Source organism: Necator americanus, chromosome X, assembly GCF_031761385.1.
Source record: "Necator americanus strain Aroian chromosome X, whole genome shotgun sequence".
Lineage (NCBI taxonomy): Eukaryota > Metazoa > Nematoda > Chromadorea > Rhabditida > Ancylostomatidae > Necator > Necator americanus.
In genome coordinates, this window is record NC_087376.1 from 9,506,188 (window position 1) to 9,531,649 (window position 25,462).

A 25,462-nucleotide genomic window follows, 5' to 3' on the forward strand; every position below is an offset into this window, starting at 1 on the left:
GTTATCGTTATCCGACGTACGTTCAACTGGATAATACTATTTTCCTAGCACAGCGGATTGTTATTTAAGTCCTATCTATGCATTTGCATCGATTCCAACAATAACCACCTGCTGACTAGGTATTTTAGACATCAACGCCTTAAGTTTATCTTAGAAGGCGTCCTCATTGTTGTCCTCAGCGTTTCCGTGCGTGCGTAGGCACTTACTACTCACTTATCTAGAGTTTACATCATTTGCGATCCCGCAATCGTTCAAAGGAGCATCTAGGCAACGTTGAGCCAAGCTCCTCCACCAGGTTGTTGTAATCGTTCCTCACAGCTACCGCGCAGGCTTCTATCTTCGTTTCATCAGCATCGCCGCAATATATGGTGTAATTTCCAGTGCTGATGACGGGAGGATCTCTGATGAGTGTTTTCTGCAGCACAGCAAACGGCGGACAAGGATATCGTAAAAGAACGCAAAGCGGTTTGTTGGAGATCACTCGACAATGTTCGGGAGTTCAGCGTGACGAAACCAATGGCTGTTACCAAAGATTCCATGTTCCCTTCAGGTAGTTGATTTTAGAATGCGGGTTTTGGCAATGTGCTAGACGACAGCACCTTTTGCAATGTATTGAAACCTTGCGCCATATAATTATGCACGTTATATAGCTCGTACGTTCTCAATGCGTACACTCGAATGTCTGATTGCATTTAGTTAAAACAAGGCTACTACGAGCAGGCCCCTAAAAAACCCTTAATAAAAAGTTAATAATTGTTGGATATTTCTCAAAAGCCGTTGTTTACTCTTCGGTTGCTATAAGAATGGATGTCTCCCGAAGAAACTTTTTCACATTCATTAGTCATTTAAAAGGAACTTTTTAGCTTGAACAGTTCTGTCAAATATTTTTTTTATATTGAGTCCCAACTACTTTCGTCACTTAATTGGTCTTACGATACGTCTTACGATACTTGATTAGTGCTCTTCTATTCCGTACATACACAAGACTGTTGTCAAGTTGAGCTACACTTTGATTCGAAAGAGCTTATAAAAGCTCACATCCTGTTTCTAACATCGGCCAGTATATGCAATGAGCTTTTGTGACAGGATGCTAGAAATAACGTCTTAGAACAAATTCTAACATGTCTTAATATTTGTATTTAAGTATTTTTTCTAATGATGCTGCCCAAACAGATAGTGTCCTACATAGTTGAGGATTTGTATGAACTAATATACTTTGCTCATATCACGTAAATGATACCATCATTTGTGGTTATCTGCGGATATTCATTGCAGTGAATTACCGCAACAGCAACTGAGACTGCAAAAACAACAGCTTTTTTAACTCATCAAAATATAAACGAAGAGGAAGCTAGAGCCTATTCACTTTGTGAAAGAATGAGCCGTATGAGGAAGACAGCTAAAAACTGTTCAAAAGACAATAGTAAAAAAAAGGAATTGATGAATGCAACTACATCGTGTATTTAGTTAGTTGGTTCCAACCTCGTACTACGGACATCTGAAATGTAAGGAAATTTTCGACTGAACAAAAACAATAAGGTTAACAATGAAATATTCGAATGTATTTGAAAAACAAGTTTGTGGTAGGATAACGATAGTAACGAGATCAATGCAAGCTCGTACTTTCCATTTCAGATCAGGATTGTTCTCCAGACGTTTACAGAGAATTAAAATTTCTTTTAAAGATAACAGAAATAAAACCACCTGACTTCTTTTTTTATGTGCACGAACTAAACTTGGTTTGACGCGCATTGAGGATGGATGGTTTGGGAAAAACAACGTAACAAAAGCAATGCTAAATTCGATGGATATTGTTATTTGCGAAGTATGTACGTTCAATATCTACATCCTCATAATGCTCTTGTCGAAAGCTCTCTGTCTGAAAACCTTGAAATTATTACTCAAGTTATTAAGCGAACACGTGTTATAATTTTTGTTTTTTCAAAGATTGAGATCTACTATTGTCTTTGTTTCTCGTTAGTGATAGATACATATGAAGAGGTAACTAAAAGGTAGCTACGAGATAGATCCTCACTTCTGAACGTTTTCATGTGGTTCTCAATGGCACAAACAGAAAGTGAAAAATCAATCAGTTCTAAAATCTATTTTACCAATGTCAGTCATAACAATCATAGATATGCTTAGAAATACATAGATTTTTTGCGTAAGTGCTTTTCAGTCCTTTCCTTGTGTGAACTTGAGGCTTCTTTTTCATAATTTCAATAATCTTATTTGATTTCATTTTTGGAAATAAAAGAGGGAGAACTCAAAAAGCACATTTCAAGATTTTGTTTTTTTCAATGCATATTTCGATCGAATACTCACCACTTGCTAATCGCCCTTTCTAACATCCATTCAGGACGTGTAATGTGACATTACCTTTCTCTACTACTTATAAATGACATTAAAATTACAAATGTAATGTTGTTTTAGAATTTAAAAGACATGAGGGGAACAAGCTAAAAAGCCCTATTGAGGTTTGGTGCCACAATTTGAAACAAATAACAAATGTTAATGAAGGAATCTGGTAGTGAATATACACACATAACGACAAAAAGTAGTATCTAGTTGTGGGACACTAAAAGAGTTAGTCTTTGTAGTAGCCTTAGAAAAAGAAATTATTATTTATTTTTCATGAGTGGTTATTTTGTTTTTCTGTTTTAACAGTTTTGTAGCAAATGTCAAGTTTTGGGAATCATTTCTTGGGCTTGGACTTGCATTTTGTCATTTTGGATGAAATACCTCGTATTTTATCACCCCGTAATTTAAAAACTGCATAATCTCAAATTCATAATTTTTCACCAAAGATGAAACTTCGCAGTAGGCTACTACATAATGAATTGCTAACATTTAGAAATCTGGGTATCTGTCACTTAAGACTACAGATTAGCAAAAGAGATGTCAGCGAAGCAATGTAAACATTTTCGCATGACTTATTAGACTTATTAACTTAAAGTATTTTTCAAAACGAATGAGAACATATAACCACTGCATGGACTCGCTTCAATAAAAGTGAATCACAATTAGTAGACATATAACATAGAACAGATGAGCAAACAAACGCGGCCGTCCCTAAAAATCTAAGATGACCTACCATTACTTTCGAAAAATGTGCTTTTCGTCAATACTTTGAAAGGAAGTTTCGGGAGATTCTTGTTCCGACAATCCTCATGCTTTCTGTATTAAGATTTCCGTTTTTAATATCTGTGTACCCTGAAAAAAACTAACATGGTGAAGCATGATAAGATTAAATGTCGCAACATACTATTTCCCAAGTATGATATCATTGGCTAACGAACAAACCCAAGTTTTTTTTTTCTAAATCTCTTATGTAAAACGTGCAAATGTGAGGTGTGCGCTTGTTTAAACTGTTATTCATGCTTCGCCTGTTACTGGCAACAGAGGAGGCAGAAAATCCCATGACGCATACTGAAAAAACAAACTCGTAGTGCGAGTGTTGTGAACGGGTACAGTACCCAGTGTAGGCGGAGCCAAGAGGAGACAGGATACTACGCGAAGGCAGTCGCGACTGCGCACGAGTTCGACAACCGCCTGCAGCTAGTGAGACTCGATCCCAACTATGGCGCAGCTGCCTTCGATTGCAATACTTGATCCAGATTCGAAAACATTGCTCAACAGATTGAATATTCGACTGAATGAAATCGATTTAAAGCTTAGTATTGTACTCGAATTACTCGCCACAAGGTTACCTGATCAAAGGTGAGTGATTGCTGGAATAAACTACTAAGAGCAGCTTCGTTTTTGCTGTTTAGTCTTGTTTTCTTTCACTGCAAGTGCTAGTGGTCACGTTGGTGTTGCTCGCTACTTTTCTCTTTCATTTTTTAAGTACACATTTGAAATTAAGGTGAATAGTTGTACGCATTTCTATTATCATCATTCTAGGCTCACAAACATTTTGACATCGCCACACCAAACACTTCTATCACAAGCTTCTCCTCAAAGTTTCACAACTTTGGCAGGGAACTCTACATCCGACAAAACGACGTCGCCTAAGGTGGAACCCATTCATGAGGGTTCTCAATGACCGTGAAGATAAAATGGCTACTTTTAAGATAGAATGCAAGGATGATTCCGATGGAGACCTTGATATGGAAGGAGACAATGAAAATGATGCGGAAGAAGATTTTTGTGAACAAGATCAAGCTTCCAACGCTGCGTCAAGAGAGGTATCAGAAAAAAAACTGTGCAATGGTTTTCTCGTAAATTTGTCTTCTTGGAAGATTTTCTACTGATTTTTAGCAGGACGTTAAGAGTTCCTTCTCCGACGGCCCCTTCCCGGAAGGAGCAGTAAAAAGAGCGGCAGAGAAAGCTGCCAGGAGCTTCCAAAGCACACAACCTAAGGTGATCAAATTTCTTTTTTTCTGTTTTTAGAATGTAGATATTTTAGGTTTCTTTTCTATTCCAACATGAAATTCTATAGATTGTAAGCTCGCGACCTCTTCTTTAATTCTTTTCCCTTTCTTTTGAGGAGATTAGAAGTACACAAATGAGAGGTGCATGGAAATTCCTTCTATTTTCTACTACTTGCTTTCCTATTACCAATAAGTCTAGAGCCATCTGCAAACATTATAATAACTACTGAGGAAAAATAATGCTACCTGACTTTTTGAAGTAGTCCGGTAAAGGTCGGTGCACTTTACAAACGAACGATTGACCTCCGTAGCCGTGGATCGTCGAACAGACAACCACTCGAACTGCTCATACAGTCGTAAACATCCCACTTTTTAATCCAATTTCGTTCCTCATGTTGGTTTTTTGCTTCTGTTGATGCAATATTAAACCAAGACGTAGGAAAACGTATTTTCATTTATATAAAACGTCGACTATCTGAATCTGTCGACTATCCCAACTAGGCCCTTCATTTTTGACAAAAATTTGCAGAATATGACATATTTGGCGTAGGAATGATATATTTAAATAGTTTTTTTTATGTCATTCTTCTTCCCCCCATACTTTGAGAAATGAAAAAATCGAAGTTACCTTTGTTTATACATTGTTTTTGTTGCCATGCGAACGACTGGTTAGCAAAAGTCACAAACAGTCCTCTTGCGCTGCGCAAAACTGGTGCTGGACGAATATTTAGAAGGATGACAAACAAAACTAACTACTATGACAGCGGTACACAGGAATCAAGGGACATTAAACAACGTTCTTCGATATCGTACTGTTCATGTACTTTCGGTCGTCTAAAATTCGTCCACGCGTTTCTTGAACCGCCGCCTCTTGAGCACTAGCCTCAATTCTACATAACAAAAGGGCAAACATAGGAACTACAGGTGAATCAAGTGACAATTCACAATAGCAGCTCCAAGAACCCACTTTCGCCCAGAGTAACACAGGGCGTGCGACATGTGTGCTCCTTTTTCTTGCTGTTGATGCCGTTCACTTGCTCGTTACTGTAGGGGTGCCCATGACTATTATGGCGATGTTCTCCTCGTTTTCGGACGTTCCCATGACTTTTTGTCGATTTCACACGCTCGCTGCAGATATGAAACGTAAACACTGTTGAGTGGACCATAGACCGGTACAGAGTCCCTACCCGTTCTTCCACCATTTGGTCCAACAGCACAACTTACTCAACATACTATCGATATGCTTATCAAGTCATAGCTTATTATGAAACATCTGGCAAGTCACCAACCTTTGCTGCGTTAGCAAGATGTACACGAATTTCTCAACTAATGCAAGTTATTAGAAGATGCCAGGATCACTTAACGAAAGTCAGGTTGAAGTGAGTATCCAAACAGTCGTGTTTTCGGTTTCCGGCTGACACTTCTCCCACACCATGTTCCTGTTTTTAGCGAGTCTACCCAAATATTTTGGTCGATCCGGTATGCGGGCCACCATCGTGTTATGCCTTGTCTCTCGTTCAGCTGACATTCAGGGACAATTTTACTCGCTCACCTACGAGAAACAACAAAATATAGCAGTTAATATCATTAATAGAAACCCTAAACAGTACTTGATAGGAATGAGTTGTTGACAGACATAGCTCCTGGTAAATAGTTGGAGACCAGGCTCAATGTTTTGCGCTTTCTCCTCTAACCAGTTCTTACCATAACTTTTTGTTATGCAACAATTGCGTCGTTTCAAAACCGGGTGTAGATTGGAGCAGCGACTGAAACAGAATAACAACATTAAAAGCGAAGGGGAAGTTTGTCAAAACCATATCTTGTGATTTAGAGGAATCCAATAGAATTACGATAGATGTATACGCTGTATTGCAGGTTTTCGCATGGCAAATTCTTCGCGAATCAGTGACCGATGAGGAATTACGCAATGTTCAAATCAGCTTGCGTACCTTTCACGGAGAAACGGCGGCCCATCTCCTGACGAGGCAGCTTCCAAAAGTACTTTCTTTTGTTTCTCTTCTCTTTTCTGTTTCTTTATTTTTCTTTCAAACAGTTTTCGAACTGCCAAACGTGGAAGATGCAAACAATGTTGTTTAAAAGCGAATTTCTGAAGTACTCTCTAGAATGAACACATGTTGGTACACTACCGTAATGTACTTATCTCATTGTTCGTTAGTTCTTCTTAATGGGGAAGGTCATTCGATCCCGAACAGTTTTTTGGTGAAACCGACCAGCAGAAAAGTGCAAACCTGGGGGTCGTCGTCGAACGACCATTATAAAATCATTTTGTGCGTGAGCTCGATCATGGAGTAAGTTCTTTTTTTCATCTTCTTGTTTCACATCTCTTCAGACATTTTGATGAACGAAAGCAAGTGGTAATATTTCAGATTCGACTTGTGGTTGAGGCCACAATGAAGTATTTCAAATGGGATTCGCTTCCAGAGGAAAGCCAGTTGAGCAAAGCTAAGCTTATACTTAGTCATCTGAAAAACAATGCAAAAGTTCGCAACTGGACGTTACGTGAGGGCAGGCCAAATAGGTGAATAAACGATCACCACTTTTATTTCATATCTTGGTCCTCCACAGTAATAACAATGAGCAAGTTATTATCGAAATATCGGTGCATAAGGTATTTTTACGCAATATTTCCACCAACCCTTTACCTTTTCGTCGGTCCAATTTCCATTAATCCTCCTTTTATGGTGACATGGTGCGAAAAAGTTCGGAATGAGAGGAAAAAATAGATGGACATCACTTACTACATACACTTTACCGTTATAATATGTCTTAAAAGCAAATACTACACGTCAGCTGAGAGAACCCGTAGCAATTTGAAGGATATTGCTTCATATCGCAGGAAACTGCTAAAAATGGGAAAAAAATCCCTATCAGCTATTTCTGTTTTCAGAGTTGCAACCACAACGGCGAATATGGACGTTATGTGGAAGAGGTATGCCAGTCTGCTAGGTCCTGGTGGACTTGCCGCTGCTGGTCTCTTGCCTGTTCTACCATCACTGGGGGCACAACAGTTGTGAATTATTCCTAATCTTTCCTAGCTACAAGGATTGTATATTCTTGTACACTACTGGATACTTGATCCCATCACCTCCGTTGCCAGTGTAACATATACAACCGGTTCTCCCATATAACCACATGACCTTTACTACCTTTCTGCTTCCCTACTCCTATGGAGTTCGTAGATGTACGTGCTTGTTTATTGTTTACGACACCAGTTTTGATGACTTTTGATGACAGTCTCATGACTTTTGCTGCCATTATATGTCAAGTCCAAAAATGACAGTATTTAACGAATCTCGTCAACCACGCGCAGATTCTTCCTTGACCTTTTTCCTGCATATTCATAAGTAAGCGGCAATAGCCACAGGGTATTTTGGTGAACCTCTGTATAGATTCCATGATCATAAACAGCACTTAACATAAGCACTTATTTTTTTTTCAATCTTACCCTTACTTGAATATGCATGATCAGTGAAGTTCATAACAATTCTTGTATGATGCAGAATAATATCTGTCACAAGTGATGAGTTTGGGATGTCAAAGTCACCTACCTCGATCGTCCTGTTGTTGTATTTATGTTGTGAACAGTAAATCTCATAAATTTTGCCCTCGTCTTCTTCGACAGTGATTCGGGGAATTTTGTGAAGTTAAGGGAATAGTGTGGACTCAACAGGTCCAACACATGACGAACATGAAGCAATGTTTGGTAAATAGGCTCGCCCTCGGCCACGGATAATGTGTAATGCCAATAGAATAGCTAAGCACGTTTCGTGACATAATAATCGCTTCTCTCGCGCACAAACAACATGCACCGTAGCCATGAACCAAAACATCTAGGCAGACCGACGGAGAGATAACTCCACTGTTTACACTCTCAAGCTGCTTTAAACAGCGCCGTGCATGAGCAAAATTCAGTGGACTATCAGTACGGGGAGTTCCAACGGTTAAAATAAGTGTAAAGAAGAATCTGAAGAATTGTTTCTCATTTGGGAAAGGAGATGAATACAAACGAAGAGATTTGGAACATAGTAAGGCACTGCTTTAACGAACTTGTAAATGTTTGAGGGTATGTTCATCAATAAACGTTCGAAATATCAATGCAACGTAGCCCAAGTACAGAACCTTGAACCGGTCACAATGTTATTGCCCGCTACAAAACTTGAAAACTGGTCACATTAGAGATTCAGCTTCCCGGGGCTCTGATTCGAAGTGGCTAGTCAAATCTTTGCTAATCACGACTGTTTTTACATCATTCACTAGAAACTTTCTTATTGAAACTAACATAAATTTTTGTTCTCATAGATGTGAGCAAATTAATACTATTGAACGAACTTATACGGGCTTTCATACGATTTAGTGGGTTGGAAGAGCTGGAAATAGAATATCTCATGAATGAATGTAATAACGAAAAAACAGCTTTAAAGACCGACATTTTTCTGTGAACCAGTCGAAATATTTAGAAAAAAATCAGTAAAGTCCGAACTGCTTATGAAGTAGCAATGATTGCCCAGACCTCATATCGCTTAGTTCTCCTTGCTGTCTTCCATTTATGTGAAGAAAGTGAGAAAAATAGAAATATCTGTATGCGTTTTCCAAAAATACTTTAGAAATGCCAAACGTTGCTGTGTTATTTACAAGACAGTTCTTTAGCATTTTCAGGAAATTGTGACGTTCGAGATTCCATTCCTTCGTTACTCGAACATTTCATTGGAGTAAGGAAGTATGTCAGTTAGTCTATCCTACGATAATTACTTACGCCATATAACTGATGTTCCATGTCCGTTGGTGCGAATACGGTAAAATCGACACAACGCGTAAATTGCACCATACCATAATTGACCGTCCAAAAAACAACATTGGAGACAGTTGAAGCGGAAACAGGGCAAAAAGGCAGCTCATAAAGGGCGGAGGCGCAGAGTGGCCGGTCGGAGAAACAGGTTCAGGTGGATAGAGGCGCGTGAAGACCATTATAACATCATAATAATACCAGACAGCAAAGTAAAACTACTTGGGACCAGATCGAGTATATGTTGAAAGGGCTGAACAAAGTTGAAGAGGATGACAACAGTCGACCTAAAACCTTGTCTTTCAGCTGCAAATGTCACAGACTTGCGGATTATTAGAAACATCGTTCTTAGAGATTTACACCAAGAGCCACTTAGACAGTTGACCTGCGCTTAAGCTGCAAATGTGTGCTGCTGAGCCTTCCTAGTCCCTATGTGTATAAAGGATAAGGATAAAGGATAAAGTGTTTGGCGTTAATCAATCCGCTTGGGATGCGCCACCACATTCATTTCAATTCAGAATCGTTGGAGATTTACGAACATACGAACTATCTTGTACAAGGATTTGCGCGGGCGAGCCGATGTATCAGGTCGGTGTTCTTATCCCCCAGGCACGTCTGGTGCCAATTTATCGATCTCAGGTGGATGATCGGCTTGGTTGGCGCAAGGGCGGAACCGAACCTTCGATCGAAGCTGCTGCAGCCAGAGCGGAACCTCTTACCGACTGTGCTGCACCGCCCTTCTTTACGTATGTAGTCAAAAATTATCTACTTAAATTGCTTTATTTTAACAACTTGTAGGCAGGTTTCCATGACGTCCACGCTGACGTACTAGCCCTAGTGTTTCCGGAGACAGGCGTTTCTTGGTAGTTTTGAAACTCTTCGCTTTCCTCGTACAGTCGTGAAGATGTTCCACAAGCAGTACATATTCGTCGTCGATGCTGTCCATGACGGTATCTTCCCAGAAGCCTAACATACGGTCGTATTTGTGAGGTGAGTTTGCTTTCTAGATGAGACCGGTAACTATCATCGGCTTATTCACACTGAATACGGAGTTTTAAGACTCAGAATAAGTAACTTTGCAAGCGCGAACTCAATGCTGAATACAATCACGGATCTAACTCTTTTCATTTTCCTTGAAATGCAGTTTTTATGATCAATAGCTGGTGTTCTCGTGAAGATATCTCAATTGTGCTCTATGAGGGGACGTTGTTTCTGGATTTAAGGACTCCCATATCAAAATGGAAGTATTTAACAAATTTTTACCCGGCACTCAAAACGGTGGCTGCAAATGATGTGTTCATATGTGTAAGTAACAATGCTGAATATTCTCAATCTCAGTGTTAAACAGTTCCGAAGTATGATTTCGAGCTACTTCTCAGAGAAAAGCCCATTTCTATCAACACAGCTTAAAAATCGATTTGTTTTGTTTTTTTTTCGAATTAATGCGTGTGTGAAAGTGTCTGCCGTTAACCAATCCGCTTAGGATGCGCCACCGCATTCCTTCCGATTCAGAATGGCTTGAGGTTCACCAACGTATAACTGACCTGCAGTGTGGCTAGCCGATGTGTCAAGCCAGTGTTTTTTATCCTCCAAGAGAAGTCTGGTACCAATTTAGCGACCCTGGAGGGAAGAAGGGCTTGGTGAGCACTAGGGCTGATTCGAACCTCCGATCGATCATGCAGGGAGCGGAACCTCTAACCGCTACACTACATTGCTCTTTTTCGCTTTACACTTTTTCAAATCAGCGCATTGAAATCATCACGTTCAGTATCGAAAGATAACCAATTTAACAGTGCCTTCTCTTTCCAAAAAACAAGTCTAGTTAAGTTTTTTTAGTTTCCTTCAGTTTCAAATTAGCGGTGACGTCAAGCAACTATAACATACAGAAAGTTTGAAAAAATTAAAGATGAGATTAAACCGTTAATATAATCACTGTTAGAATGTTTGAAGAAAACATCTGTCGTGAAAGAATTCATCTTGTGTTCCAGATATGCATCATCGCTGGCTGACAGCGATTCATGAAAGCGACAGGCTTGTCGCAATAAAAATGGATCGCTCCACATACAGCCGAGGTTTAGAAATTAGAATATTTGACAAGATTATGCCCAGCTAGGAACACAGACGCTGTCGTAGGGAAACATTTGTCTCATGACTGCTATGGCTTACGCGGCACGTTGTTAGAGTTGCCTTGAGTGGAGATTCGGTAGCGCAAGGCCGTTTCCAGCGTCATTCCTCTGGATAATGATCATCTCCTGTAATTGACCGCGGGCGGCTGCTATCCACTTTTCTGCACTTCCCTTTCTTTTTTCCTTATCATTAGCTTTCGCAAAACTTTAGTTCTTCACGTCTGCTTCCACTCATTCATTCTATTCGTGATTGTAGAAATTCGTTTCCTTTTTCACGCTTATTGCTTCTATTCACGTCTCGCGTCCACTTTTCTGTGTTTTTCTGCTGCAGATCGTTAGTATTGATTATTGATATCATGCTTGGATCTACTCGGCGCACTCTTCGCAGTTCTTCTCGCAAAACGAAAGAGTCTATTAACACTTAATCACTTCCCAAACGAAAAATGATGGGTATGATATTCAAATGCTCTCTTGCGCTGACATCATCAACGAAATCTTGGACCGTAACAGTGACCAGTGAGAAGATGGTTCTTACTCTGAAGACAAAAATCACACGAGAAGTTTCTGATGGGGTTAAAGCTGAAAGCTGAAAAAGGAGGCCGCAGTATTGTGATAACTAGTTTTGCCGAATAGGGTGCCGATAAATCTTTGATGGAAAGACAGAGGGACCTCGAAGAAAGAGTAGCCAATGTGCTTGGCGTGCTTGAAGTTGATTGCCTCCTTGAAGTAGTGTATAGGTTGGGTAAGTTCAACGGCAACAATTTTTGCCTTGTTAAAGTTGCATTCCCTTCTAGTTTTTACTGGGCTAAAGCTCTGTCCAGAATACACCTCCTGCGCCGCACCAATATTTCGAATATATTTATACGCAAAAGCATGACGGCGGCAGAACGAAAGCGAGACTGTGAACTAAGGCACGAGGCTCGTCTAAGGATTGAACGGCTTGCACGTGAGTGAGAGATTCCCAAATCTCCGCTCACTCACATCTCTGAGCTTCCGTGTAATCCAATGATAAGAAACTTGTAATCCAGCGTGGACCTCTCTCTCTCTAAGCCAAAATACTCGTTTAACGCACGCTCCACAGTAAACAAACTACATTTTTCTTCCTCCTTTGTTCCTTTGTTCGTCTGCACCAACTAGATGTCCTAGTTGGTGCTGAAACATGGCCTAGCTCTACCATCTCTGATTCTGAATTGATTGCCGATTCATCATACTTCGTGTTTCGCTCAGACGGGCCGCTACAGAAGGACGGATTTGTGTGCTGCTTAGTTAGTGACCAATTTCACGCAGTTTTCTTACCTCTTAAGCAAGTTGGCATAACAAGCATTACAACTCCAATACTGAACGCTTCGAAGCTTTATACGAAAATTGTAATCTAGTCCAAAACATTGATGCTCTCACTTGATTACATTCCATTCTCGACATCGTTCTTTCTTCCGGATTTAGTACGTAACAGTGATATCGAAATTCTACCCCTTTTACCATTACCGATCATAATGTTGTTATCTTCATGTTCGATTCAAGCACCAAAGAATCCCTCCACCCCAATATTCCGTCGTAAAACTACTCCGAGTTACAGAAATATGTCGCTTGTGTGGACTGGCTGAAAGTCTTCGACAACTATCAGCCGGTTGTAGATTTGTTTCGCCATTTTTGTTTAGCGATGAACGACAGTTTGCTCATATTTGTACCTTTGAAGTATAAAATCAACTGTCCATCTTCTTACCCTTCGCATACACGGAATCTATTCGACCAAAAGACTCTTCTACCAACATATCACCCCTTTGAACAACACGCTCCATAGAAAAATTTGCGCTGATCTTGACTATCACATGAGAAAATACTTTGCATATTGTGAGCGACGTTTGTCGAAAACATGTATGAAAAGGTTTCGTAACTCTCTTGCTAAACGAATTAAACAAACACAGAAACTACCTGTCTTAAGTACGTAGTCAAAACCGATTTGAAAAAAGCTAAGCCACTTGCTGTATTCTTTGCTTCTAACCATTCGTTAAGTTCGCATGACACATAACTTCCGACCTACCAGTATTGTACCCTCCGCAAGCAACGTTTCGGAAAAAAAATAAACGAAAGACTAAGTGTGTGGCTATCGACAAAAGATGTCATTCCTTCCGAGCAACACGATTTCCAGTCTGGGTCCTCCACTACTTCTCTGTTCTCTGATTCGGTTTATGATTGGATTACCTAAATAAACTAAGAGAAGTCAGTTGATGTAATATTATTCGACCTATTTAAAGCGTTTGGCATGGTAAATCACGAAATGTTGATATTCAAACTCGAAAACTATGGAGTTCGTGGACAGCTGCTCAACTGGTTGAAGTCATATCTTCAAGAACGACACATGACTGTAAAGGTCGATAACGTTATTCAAAGCGTTATGCATTGCAAGCTGGAGCTCCGCAGTAGAATGTACTTCCACAGCTTCTCTTCCTGGCGTACATTGCTTATCTTTCCAACTATCTATAAACATATCTTGACATGAAAGTTCAAATGTTTGCAGAAGGCATCAAAATATACTTTTCGTATCGACCCAGCGAACAAGCTTCCGCCCGCAACACGGTTTCTTCAGCGATCCAGAGAATGGTCTCATGGTCAAAGAAATGGGATTTACCTTTGAATTTTTTCAAAGCAGTGGCGTTGCATTCCGGAGAGACTCCTCAGACCCCCTACCTTTGCAATTCAACTACTATTCAATATCAAGAGCAATTTCGAGATCTTGAGGTAATAATTAATAAACTACTCGACTTCTCCAATCATTTTGACTTGGTCACCGAAGAAGCGCTCTCGTCTCTTTTTATAACATTAAGGAATGTACACGGCAGAGACCTCGGCCTACCACTACTCCTCTACAAAACATATGTTTTGCCACATCTAGAATACGCCACGCCAGTCAGGAGAAAGTTCTTGAGGGAGGATATCAAAAAGTTGGAAAAAGTACAACAAACTTTTACTAGGCTAGTTTATTACAGATGCTTTCCCGACCCGGGTTACTCTGAAACAATTCCTTCCTATGAAAGTCGATCTAGTCGAATTCAAAGATTTCGAAATAAAAGGGAGTAGTTAGCAACTTAGTTCTGCGTTTTCGTATCTTACGAATGGAAGTTAAGCCAAAGGCAAGCAAGTTTTGGATTTTCCAACCAACAAGCGAAAGAATAGGTAGCTTCAGTTTGCAATAATTTAAGCTCAAGCTAAAAATGTTCCCAACTATGTTCAACCCCTTTTTTGCAGGGTTGGATTAACTTACTTTCTGCTGAAGTTATGTCTAGCCCAAACTCGAAGATATTCAAAAATAAGCTATACAAATTGACTGTATTTAATGTTCTAGATATGAGCGAAGCGTAAAATTCACTCTTTCAGAGGCCACGAGAAAGTTCTTTCTCTAACAACGAGCAGAATAAGTAGTGGTGGATCCTTCTTTATAGCTAACCATTCCAGTTTGTTTTTTTTTTCTTTCTGTTGTTCTTTTGTGAAACCAGCTGGACTGGAATTGAAACCCGGAATTCTGGTTTGATATGCTCTTTTCAAGTTCGTCCCATAATTGGTCCTTATTCTCTCCCAGTGGTTCAAGAATAGCAAGGTTTATGAACCCTCTCCTCCACACGTTCGTCCACTTCGTTCGTTCGTTCGTCTGACGGACTCGCCCGTTTTGGGTTAAACTGGTCATCCAAACCATGGTAACCGTTTGTCTACTGTAGCGTTCTCTGTTTGGGAAAAGGATCACGTGAGAAGATTTCTCACTTTCTGTAGCAGGAGAATGACCTGTCAAACGGGTGCGTATCGTTAGGTACTAGCCTCCGCGACAACCCATCCTTAGGAGAAACAATTGGCAACGGCGGCAATTGTGCAGCACTTAACAGTGCCAGCAGAGAATTGCGCTTGCCTTATCCCCCACCCACCACATCGTCCATATTCGGCTGTCATCGTCTAATGAGGTGCGAGAAATGCTTACAGGAGCACGCTATCTCTGGTGTTGCTTACGGAGTATCGATCGCTTACGTATAGAGATAGAGATACATCAAACGATTGCACACGAAATCCCAGAAATAAAAAATAAGTGTTTCATTTGTGTAAAACCAACCAAATGAACTTCTACAAACTATTGCAGTATGTTACGTGCATTAAATACTCTGTATGAATACAAGTGTGTATCTACTATTTTTTTTCAATCACAAATCTACGTCTTCCAACGATCAGGTTCTCATTTTACATTTTTTGACTTCTATTTTTGGAACGTTCTCAGCTTCATTTATGTTTTCTGATGTTGTTTTGTTCTTGTACATATCTTCTACGATTTTGCTTCATTTTTAGTATTTCCATTTTCTTCGCTTTTTCCCACTTTCTGAGTTGCTGCTTTGATCTCTTTTTGATCTTTGAACCTCCCTAGAAGTGAACTCTATCACGTTATTGCAATACAAACATAGTACATGACCTCAGTGACGTTGTGAAGGATGGGCGTGGCTTAGTGATCACAACTAGTCTAAGATTGCTGCTCTGGTCTAGCGACAGCCTCTTCTGCGAGCACTTATTCGGCTGCGGGTACCTAACGACCGTCCCCCCTCCTACCTGTCAAACCACCACACAATGTGCAATGAAGGGCCAACATTTCTGTAAAAAACGAATACTCTGACGAAATTTTATTGAGCTCTCCTGTTTCTTTCTTGTTTCTGTTTTCAGTTTTGTGCCAAAACTATGGTTGTCTTTATAGCATCACCCCACGAATCTGAGGTGGTACGGATTTTAGGGGGGTAATGCCTCTACGGGGTCGTAGATTCTGGGGAAGAAGGTGATTCCGTTAATTTCTTCCTGTACCAGTCGTTGACCGAAAACCTACTCGGACGAATCGCAAACGGGGCGGGGCGCAACGGTTGCGCATTGCAACAGAAGCCACCGTAAGAAGCAGCATTCCGGAGTCGTCCGTTTACACTGATACAAGGAGAGATGAGCGAAATCACCCTCCTCCCCACAGTCTAGGACCCCGTATAGGCATTCAAACCCGTACCACCCCAGATTCATGTAGTGATGCCTTTAAATAATTAATTAATCAACTAATTAAATTGAGGAATTGAGCGTAATGGCGCTCAAATTCGTTAGCCACACCCTAATCATATTATTAGTAGAGAGGTCCCGACACTCTCAACTTCGCAGTATGTTGCATTTAGCAACAGCTGGAAACATGTAAAGAGTGCCGCCGCAAGAGTGGAATCAACCCTTTTCAAGGGAAAATTAAAGGAGTAATAAAGTTGTGATTATTACGAAAGTGATAACTCAGAACAAAGACGAAAACGCAGACTAGAGCTCGCAAACAACGTAGAGTAGAATGAAAACGACAAGAAGCAAGGTGCAGTTGCGTTAGAGGCTGCTCTCGAAGCGGTGTGATGGAGCGTAGCAGTTAGGATCGAGAGGGACTCTTGCCAGCACCATCATTTGCTGCAGTTCGCGATGGTTCCACCTCGGTTCCAACCGCTTTCTCGCTCTTCGACCGTTGCCGCTCACGTAACTACACCGTTCCTCATGTCGCTTCAACACTACCAACTGCTCTTTCTTCTGTTCAGTTCTTCCTTCAAGTCCAGTTTTTTTCAAGTTTTCCATGTTCATGGAACGTCCGAGGTATACGTATGGCAAAGTTTCCACGATTTGGGAGCTTTCATGTTGTACTCCTCCGTCCTCGCAGTAGGCGTTCTTCATGAACTGTGTCTTCTTCCTGTTTATTCGCAGTCCTATTCTCTTCCCTGCTTCGTTCATTTAGCATCGTTTCTGCTTCACTGGTACTGCTCGAAAAGAGAACGATGTCGTCCGCGAAACGAAGGCTGTGGAGGGATTTTCCATCAACACGTATGAACATTTCTTCCCAAGAAAGTGATTTCATTATCAATTGCAATGCAGCCGTGAACAGCTTCGGCGATATAGTATCACCTTGTCGTACCACTTTTCCAATAGGTATGGTGAGGGGGCGGTGGAAAAGCTGTATCTTCGTGGTGCATCGATCGTAGTTATTGGCTAATGCCCTCACATACGAAGCGTCCACACCTTGATCGACTAGCGCTGACAGTATTCCATTCGTTTCTACGCTGTCAAAGGTTTTCTCATAGTCGACGAAGGTTAGAACAAGAGGCCCTGCAAACCTCTATGATCCTCGACACGGTCTGGATGTGGTCCGAGCAGCTGAACCCCTGACGGAATCCAGCTTGTTTGTGAGGCTGTGCTTACAGTAGTATATTCACCTCGGACGTTATGCCTATGCCAGGTTTCATGTTCCTGAGAGCAACTCGTATTTCCGAAGGGGGAATGCGTGGTGGAGCTTCACCAGTGGGGATGATCGGGCTTGACGAAGCTGATGAACGGAAAAAAGTTCGACTAGAAACTCTCCGTTATGATTTCCATCTCACGATGAGAAGATGTGCGACTTCGCTTCGCAAGGCTGCAGGTGGAATACTATATTCGAGAAGATCTCTGCGGCACTTCTTTAGACTCGTTCCTCTTTGTTCTGCTTCCAGAACCTCCTTCTGCCTGTAATTCAAAAGACCCTTCTGCAACGCTTTTATGCAGCTAGTGTTTGCTACTAACCGCTCAATGTGGGTTGCATTCGGATTAAGCCTCAAAGCCCTTCTTCTTTCCAACAATTAATTGGTGGTCTTCGAAATTCGATCCAAGTTTGCCGTGCACGGCGTCGAGGCGCGCTCTGCACAGGCTCGTAATCCTCTGAACATCATCTCGTGGTCCACGTTTGGGTCCTCCTCGATGTGCCAGTCATTTTGGAACAAGGGACTACTCGAGTACGCAATCGTCGTAGACGACTTCTTTTCTCGTTCATTGCCGATAACAGATGCTCTTTTCCATCGTGTAGCTAAGTCGTATTTTCGCACGAAGGAGACGGTTATCAGAACGAGTACAAAAGGATGGTACTACTGAGACGTCAATTAGACACCACCTCCGGTTGGTGAGGATGTGGCCGAACTCCGCAGGAGCCGCGCCATTGGGCGATTCCCATGTCCACCGACGATGACCTTTCTCCATGAAAAGAGAGTTCCCACGAAAGAGGCGAGCGGCGAACAACAGCCCAGAGAGACGATCGCCATTTTCATTCGAGTCCCCTAGTCCAAATCTTCCGATCCTGTATTCCTCTTCTGCAGCTTTTCCTAGTTTTGCATTAAAGTCTCCGACAACGAATTTGTAAAAAGATCGGGTTTCTTATCGTTGACGTTGCGAATCTTTTCCTCCAACTCCTCGTAAAAGAAAACAAAACCAATTCAGATTCATGAGCTGCTGATGTTGGTGAGTAGTAGTTGATGATAGTGATGGTTTTTTGGCGCAGAGGACGGAGGCCAAGAATGGCCAGACGAGGTGACAGGATCTCGTGAAAATCGACAAGATGGATGACAGATGGGTGCACAACAAATCCAACACCTATCTGAGTATTGCACATGTTCGACTTGTTAGTTTTTAAATTGATTTTCTTGAGCTGTAGCCAAGATAAGTATTGATAGTCTTTATTAAACAACGGCTAACGTTTCGGCGTTATCGCCTTCGTCAGAGCCTGGAAAATTCAAAGCCATTAGTGATTTATCCTCCCAAGTGCATCATCCCCCTACAGAAAGCATCCAAACGGTAGGCAAACTCAAACAGCAACACATTGGCTAGTACTTACCCCATTAGCTAGACTTGTTAACACAACAGATCACCACGTACTACAACTACGAATCACAAAGGTTTTTATAAGGACCTCACGGCCCGTCCCGTAGATCAAACCCGGCATAGGTCTTGATATGGGGATAACTCGTTTTTGATAGCAATGCACTCATCCTTGTTCACTTTTGGCGGTTATCCAAAAGGCCTCTAGTGTTTTTCGTGCTGTGATCTTGGACTCGCAGGATAATATACGAACTTCTGCCTCCTCTTCGGAGTTTGATTGACATATTCTACGGTGTGCTCCAAGTGAGGTGAAGGTTTTAGATTTTGCGAGTCCATCTAGATGCTCCTTGACCCTAATACACAGTGGACGTCCCGTTTCCCCTATGTAATCGTCACCGCACAACCTGCACGTGATACGATACACTACTCCTGATACCATGCAATCACCCTCTCTGCCATACGGGTAAACCACGCAGCTGGGAGTTGAGCAGAGTCGATCATACGCACGATTACGTACCAGCTGACCTTTGAGGTTCGCTGGAGGTATTTCCACAACCCTCACGTCTTTCTGGTGACCCGCTTTTCGTAGACAGCCCCGTACCGCTCTGCTCTGATATATAAAAGAAACAGAACGGGATCTTTTCTGGGCCATCCGCTACGTTGGATCTTCGAGAAGGATGTCGTGCTTGTCGGGTAACACTGAAAAATCTGGTATAACAAAACATGGCGACAAGAGTCTCATCGAGTAGCCAAGAAAAAAACATGGTCTGTAAATCTGGCCCACAAAGTAGCAATATATAAGTATAATAGTAATGTGTACCCAGCTGGAGATGGTGCTACCCGACAAGCACGACATCCCTTTCGAAGATCCAACGTAGTGGTTGGCCCAGAAAAGATCCCTTTCTGTTCCTCTTATATATCTGATGATATGAGCAGAGCGGTACGGGGCTGTCTACGAAAAGCTGGTCACCAGATTGACGTGAGGGTTGTGGAAATACCTCCAGCGAACCTCAAAGGTCAGCTGGTACGTAATCGTGCGAATCTCTGCTCAACTCCCAGCTGCGTGGTTAACCCGTATGGCAGAGAGGGTGATTGCATTGTATCAGGAGTAGTGTATCGTATCACGTGCAGGTTGTGCGGTGACGATTATATAGGGGAAACGGGACGTCCACTGTGTATTGGGGTCAAGGAGCATCTAGATGGACTCGCAAAATCTAAAACCTTCACCTCACTTGGAGCACACCGTAGAATATGTCAACCAAACTCCGAAGAGGAGGTAGAAGTTTGTATATTATCCTATGAGTCCGGGATCACAGCACGCAGAACACTAAAGGCCTTTTGGATAACCGCCAAAAGTCGAAAAATGAACAAGAAGGATGAGTGCATTGCTATCACTATCTATCGCTGTACATCGCCATCCGACGCCCAGAGTCACCTCAACGCTACTATTAGGCGGTAAACCGTTGTGGAGGAACCCGCACACTAGAAGTGAAAAAACGATACGTACAGTACTTCAGGATTGTCCACGATATGTACCTCCAAAGCCATTCAAGTCTTGACGGGATGCAGCGCGCCGTGACACAGCCGCCGAAGGAAATATTCGTCTCCATTGAGTGCCGGTATTTGTACCACCCTCCGGCGATACGTCACGGTCGCGGCGCGGCACACCTGGTTGGGCCAAGCGATAGTAGTGTTAAAGCGCGCAATTGCCACATAGGTAAATGAGCAATACGCTACGACTGTTCAAGTGGACTAAGCAAGAGAATAGCAAGAACGTTTATTATTATTATTGTTACCCTAAAATCCCATAGATAAGAGCGGTCCATAGATAAGAGCGGTTTGTGCTAGAGAATGAAAATTGACGTTTGTATACGTTTTTTTGGCGTTGTGTGCTCATGATTATCGCAATAATAGCCTACAACTCTACCTTTATTCTTACTGTTTTCTATACTCTTTCTATACTCTATCACCTGCTATGAAACGTCGTAAACCGTATACAGCAGCTTTCAAGCTAGACGCCGTCAATTATCGTGATTTGCATGGAACCTTGGCAGCGGCTAGTCATTTTGAAGTCACTGAAGCAATGATAAGAAAGTGGGTTGTTGATCGACAAAATCTTCAAGAGATGCCAGCAACGAAGAGAGCCCGACGATACAAAAAACCAAGCGTTGAAGAAGTTGAAGATGCCATCTACAACTGGGTTGTCAAAAAACGAGAAGAAAATAGAGCTGTCACGGTGAAAGAAATAAGGACCAAAGCAAAGGAATTAGCAGAAGAGCATGGTCACCAAAATTTTAAAGCATCTGCGCATTGGTGCATCCTGTTTATGGCGCGAAAAAAGCTCTTTGTACGAAGAAGAACAAGTGTCGGTCAACCATTACCGTCTGACCATCTACAAAAATGCTCGGATTTTCGAAAGTTCGTTGCAGCTGAAGCCTTAAACGTATCCCCTTTCAATTTGGGAAATATTGATGAAGTACCAGTTCCCTTTGATATCATCTATGAACGGACAGTTGATGTAAAGGGACGAGAGAACATTAAAATTGATTCTACCGGCCATGAGAAATCTAATTTTACTGTTGTGTTGGGAGTGACTGCTGCTGGAGAGAAACTTAAACCAATGCTAATTTTTAAGAAGAAGTTAATGCCAAAAGGACAATTTCCTCCAGATGTCATTGTGAAAACAAATGAAAAAGGTTGGATGAATCAGGAATTGATGGAAGAATGGATCGTTGAAGTATGGAACAAAAGAGAAAACGAAGAAGCTACGAAGAAGCTGCATTTTTAGTTAGCGAAAGTTTCCAATCCATTTCATCTGATGTTATTCAACATAGCTTTGAAAAAACATTGTGTGATTTGGAAAATCTCAAAAGCGATTTTGCCATGATGAATATAAACGATGATGACGAAGTAGAAATTGGAAAAGTTTAGTGTTATGTTTAGGTATGTTGGAGTCCTTGTTGTTTAATATACAAATAAAATTTTAAAAATATTTTTTCAAAATCATTTTTTACCGGTAAATTAAACCGCTCTTATCTATGGAATTTTACTGATCGAATGGGCTCTTCAAGTTCTATCCAGAGATCAAATTCCGGCATTTCTAGAGAGATTCCGGCAGAAATTCCGTTAAAATCGCTATTTTTCTATATGAATTGTTTATTAAGTGGGCGGGGTTTAGAGTTGAGGGGCGGAGCTTCTTCTAAACTTCTTCTCCGATTTTTATTTATCCATCCATCAAGTCAGAGAGGTGACTGCATTCAATTTCAATTTCATTCCAATTCATTTTTCACCGGTAAATTAAACCGCTCTTATCTATGGGATTTTAGGGTACTATTACTCATTAACTATCCACAGACGATGTTAACCAATGCTATGAGCATTTGGGAACGTAAATAAGTAAAAACCATTAATAATGACCAGTGTGAATATACATTGTGACTAAATAGTGTGTATTCACGAAACAAACACAAATAGTGACCAGTATCAATATAACAAGAAACCCGATGTGCGAATGAGAACCAAAGGATGCTGAAATAGAAAGAAGACAAGTTGACACAGAAAGGACAACTAACAATATCGTGTACCATGAATCTACAGTCGAAACCTACTTCGAAGCTTGCCCAAGAGTCAAATGGTCTTTCGACGAGGGTGAAATCCAAAAATCCGTCGTTGTGCTCATCTTTACAGCTAAGAGCCAAGTCCGAATCGCTATGGAATGTTTGGTTGCATCCCGGACATTACAAGGTGCTTGTTCGAGTTTGTTTCGCTTGTTCCTGATATTGTCGCAGTTGCACTTTCCTCGTGGACGTTATATTGATTTTTTTGAATCGCAGCTCGAAGTCCCACTTATTTAGAAATTCACTCTCCTTCCTGTGTTTTCGAGAAAGGACACAAGGATGGAGACGCGGATTTTGTATATATGTATACATATGTATGATACTGTAATATTCCCTTTAGGGGCGGAGCTATCTAGTACGAGAGGCGGAGCAATCTCGCGGATGGGCTCATAAGAGCCCATTACTGGAGCACACGAGGAGCACCCTAACCACCGGATACTTGCAGACCAAGGACCGATCAAGGACGCTTGGGACGACGATACCAAGGACCGCTTCGCTATCCTGAGCCTCTCTAGGATGCTCCCGATGAGGGCGAAGAAGAGATCATCTATCAGAGGTAAGGCTTCCTCTTTGCGTGGGTCGAGAGCTGCTTCCACTACGCGTCGCTTACTGGTAGCAGCGGGTGGTTCACCCCTGAAGCCGTGATGTCGCAGGTATCGGGGTGTGGCTAGCGGTACTCTCCACTTCAATTCCTCGTGCTCCGTGTAGTGATGTGTCGTGTTTCTCTTGTTTTTGTTGTTTATTTTGTTTTTCGGTCGTTCGCATGGAGCGCGCGCCATACGGACGGTCTACGGGGCGCGAGAGTGATAGTGGTAAGTTTTTTGTTTGTTACTATGTTATTTGCTTGCGAAAATGAGAAAATCAAAAAAAAAGGAGAAAGGGAAAGAAAAAAGTTAAAAAAGAAAAGAGAAAAAGAACCCGGCGAGGGTATAAAACGAGCTTTAGTTGCCGCGCGAGGATGTTTTGGTACAGAGACGGTAAGTGGAGATGAGTTCCGGTGCAGTTGATATTGATGCTGAGTTAGTGCAGTTGGTGTTGATGTTGATGTTGGGTTCGTTCCGGTGCCGTATATGCGTTGAGACATTGTGGTATTGTGCTGAGGTTGTGATTAAGGGGGCCCAGTAGTGTGGTAGGGCAGTTAGGCTGCTTAGCGCGTTTTATCCAGTGATGCGGTCGTTAGTTGATGATGACTTGTGATGCACCGAGGTAAGTGGCGCATGAGTTGTAGTTGTGATGCACCGAAGTTGAGGTTAGCGGTTGATGTGCGCGCGTAATGGTCCGGACCCATTGTTTTAGCCTGGGGGCGAGGTCATGACCGAGACGCGCGAGGGCGCGTGAAGTCATGCTTGGGGGATCATGTGTTTCATTAGTAGGATGGTCGGTACGGCTCGATAATTAGATCAGTGTTACATTGGCCGGTATGGCCCCTTTGATGTTGCGAGTTGTTCAGTTTATATTATTTGTCGGTATTGCTATGGAAATGCTTGTGTTGTGGTTAGTGATGGTGTTTGGATTTCCACTTTGCTTGGTTCTGTTCTTCTTGCTGCTCTTTTCTCTCCCCTTTTTTTGGCTGTGCTTCTTCTCCTGTCCATTTTGCATTGGATTTTCTTTTTTCTTCCCTCTCACATTGGGTTTTGGCGCATTTTCGAATTTAGAAATTCCTTCGCGTTTGAATTTGGATTGTAGGGTTACGAAGTCTCACGTGATCGATTTGGACTTAGGCCAAGTTGTTGCGAAACATTGGCCACTTCGAATTTGGACGTGGGGTTTCGCAACACTTTTGCGGGATTTGGTGCGTGGGTAATGCGAAACCCTCGAGCCAAGCCCGTGTAACCCCGCCCCTGTCTGGTCTTTCTATATAAGGAGACTACACAATCTGGTTTAGTTTGCATTTGTAACCATGCCATATAACCCTGGTCTCATTTCTTTTGTACCTTCGTATTCATGCATTCACTTTATTATGTTAGTATTCCCAGTGGTATTTCAGCCTTCATGGTCTATCGTAGTATTCCTTTCTTGTCCTTTTTTCCTAACCTTTGGCGTCATCATAATAGGTACAATTCGCGACTTCCTCATGTAACAGGCACTTTTTTCCAATTGGTTTGATTTCCCAGTTTGTAGTCTATTAACATTCCTACCCTTAGATCCTTTTTGCTACATTCCTCCTTATCCAATTTGAATACCCTCTACAACTTCCTGCATTCGTGATCCTTTTGCCATTTTATCTCTTTTCGAATTTCTCGTATTGGTTTTGCCGCTTCTGTTATGTGAGGAAGACTCGCGCTAACGTTGATATTCGTTGCCCATTTGGCTTCCGTGGTGCGTATCTTTTATGTCGTTTTCCAGGTAGTGATGGGTCCGCCTGTCACTCGTTCGCGCACTCTGTCTTCTGATGCTAGGGCTGTTGCCCGATGTCGAGTTCAGATTCTAGGGCTGTTGCCCCGATTTCGAGTTCAGATGCTAGGGCTGGTGCTAGGGCTACATAGATCAGTTTTCATGACGAGCGCCACTGAGCGGCTCGTTCGCAATTTGCAGGAACTCAACGATGACGACAACGTACATGGGAGAGATGCGAAGACACTGCGGGATTCTACTGCCTTTGCAATTACGGAAGTATGGAACGAAGCCACGTCAGCAACCAGTTCGGTAACAAAGAAAGTGGACGAAGGTGCTTCTACCTTGCTTCATAATATAGAGTAAGAGTAAGAGAGTAGAGTAGAATATATAGAGAGTGAAGTAGAGTATACATAGAGTAAGAGTAAGAGAGTAGAGTAGAGTAATATAGATAGACATCAGTCGGGAATAAGATTGATACTATTCCTCTCGTTGCAACTTACTGCCCGGATGGTTCGACACCCAGACTAGCGCCGTTTAGAGGTTCAGGTGACTACGCCA

The 25,462-nt window shown here is 41.9% G+C and overlaps 6 protein-coding genes across 7 annotated transcripts; 5 read left to right on the top strand and 1 right to left on the bottom strand.

The window, feature by feature from the left end:
• Positions 1 to 386: 386 nt before the first annotated feature.
• On the top strand, positions 387 to 7,408 carry RB195_022009 (uncharacterized protein; the record flags this gene model as incomplete). Of its 2 annotated transcripts, none has more annotated exons than XM_064208991.1 (7): positions 387 to 550; positions 3,904 to 4,015; positions 4,074 to 4,187; positions 4,261 to 4,362; positions 6,249 to 6,371; positions 6,761 to 6,912; positions 7,282 to 7,408. In XM_064208991.1, 7 exons carry the CDS (start codon positions 387 to 389, stop codon positions 7,406 to 7,408), a joined length of 894 nt encoding a protein of 297 aa, XP_064064872.1. The 2 variants fall into 2 exon arrangements, with proteins under 2 accessions (XP_064064872.1, XP_064064873.1); XM_064208992.1 differs by lacking the exon at positions 387 to 550 and adding an exon at positions 3,581 to 3,720.
• Positions 7,409 to 13,901: 6,493 nt separating this feature from the next.
• Positions 13,902 to 14,275, top strand: RB195_022010 (uncharacterized protein; the record flags this gene model as incomplete). Its single annotated transcript, XM_064208993.1, has 2 exons — positions 13,902 to 14,042; positions 14,129 to 14,275. 2 exons carry the CDS (start codon positions 13,902 to 13,904, stop codon positions 14,273 to 14,275), a joined length of 288 nt encoding a protein of 95 aa, XP_064064874.1.
• Positions 14,276 to 16,670: 2,395 nt separating this feature from the next.
• On the bottom strand, positions 16,671 to 17,063 carry RB195_022011 (uncharacterized protein; the record flags this gene model as incomplete). Its single annotated transcript, XM_064208994.1, has 1 exon — positions 16,671 to 17,063. The coding sequence occupies one exon, from the start codon at positions 17,061 to 17,063 to the stop codon at positions 16,671 to 16,673; it is 393 nt and encodes a 130-aa protein (XP_064064875.1).
• Positions 17,064 to 19,878: 2,815 nt separating this feature from the next.
• Positions 19,879 to 20,409, top strand: RB195_022012 (uncharacterized protein; the record flags this gene model as incomplete). Its single annotated transcript, XM_064208995.1, has 1 exon — positions 19,879 to 20,409. One exon carries the CDS (start codon positions 19,879 to 19,881, stop codon positions 20,407 to 20,409), a length of 531 nt encoding a protein of 176 aa, XP_064064876.1.
• A 516-nt stretch (positions 20,410 to 20,925) lies between these two features.
• RB195_022013 (uncharacterized protein) lies at positions 20,926 to 21,738 on the top strand (the record flags this gene model as incomplete). Its single annotated transcript, XM_064208996.1, has 1 exon — positions 20,926 to 21,738. The coding sequence occupies one exon, from the start codon at positions 20,926 to 20,928 to the stop codon at positions 21,736 to 21,738; it is 813 nt and encodes a 270-aa protein (XP_064064877.1).
• Positions 21,739 to 24,919: 3,181 nt separating this feature from the next.
• Positions 24,920 to 25,267, top strand: RB195_022014 (uncharacterized protein; the record flags this gene model as incomplete). The annotated part of the gene is made up of 1 exon (XM_064208997.1): positions 24,920 to 25,267. One exon carries the CDS (start codon positions 24,920 to 24,922, stop codon positions 25,265 to 25,267), a length of 348 nt encoding a protein of 115 aa, XP_064064878.1.
• Between the last annotated feature and the right edge of the window lie 195 nt (positions 25,268 to 25,462).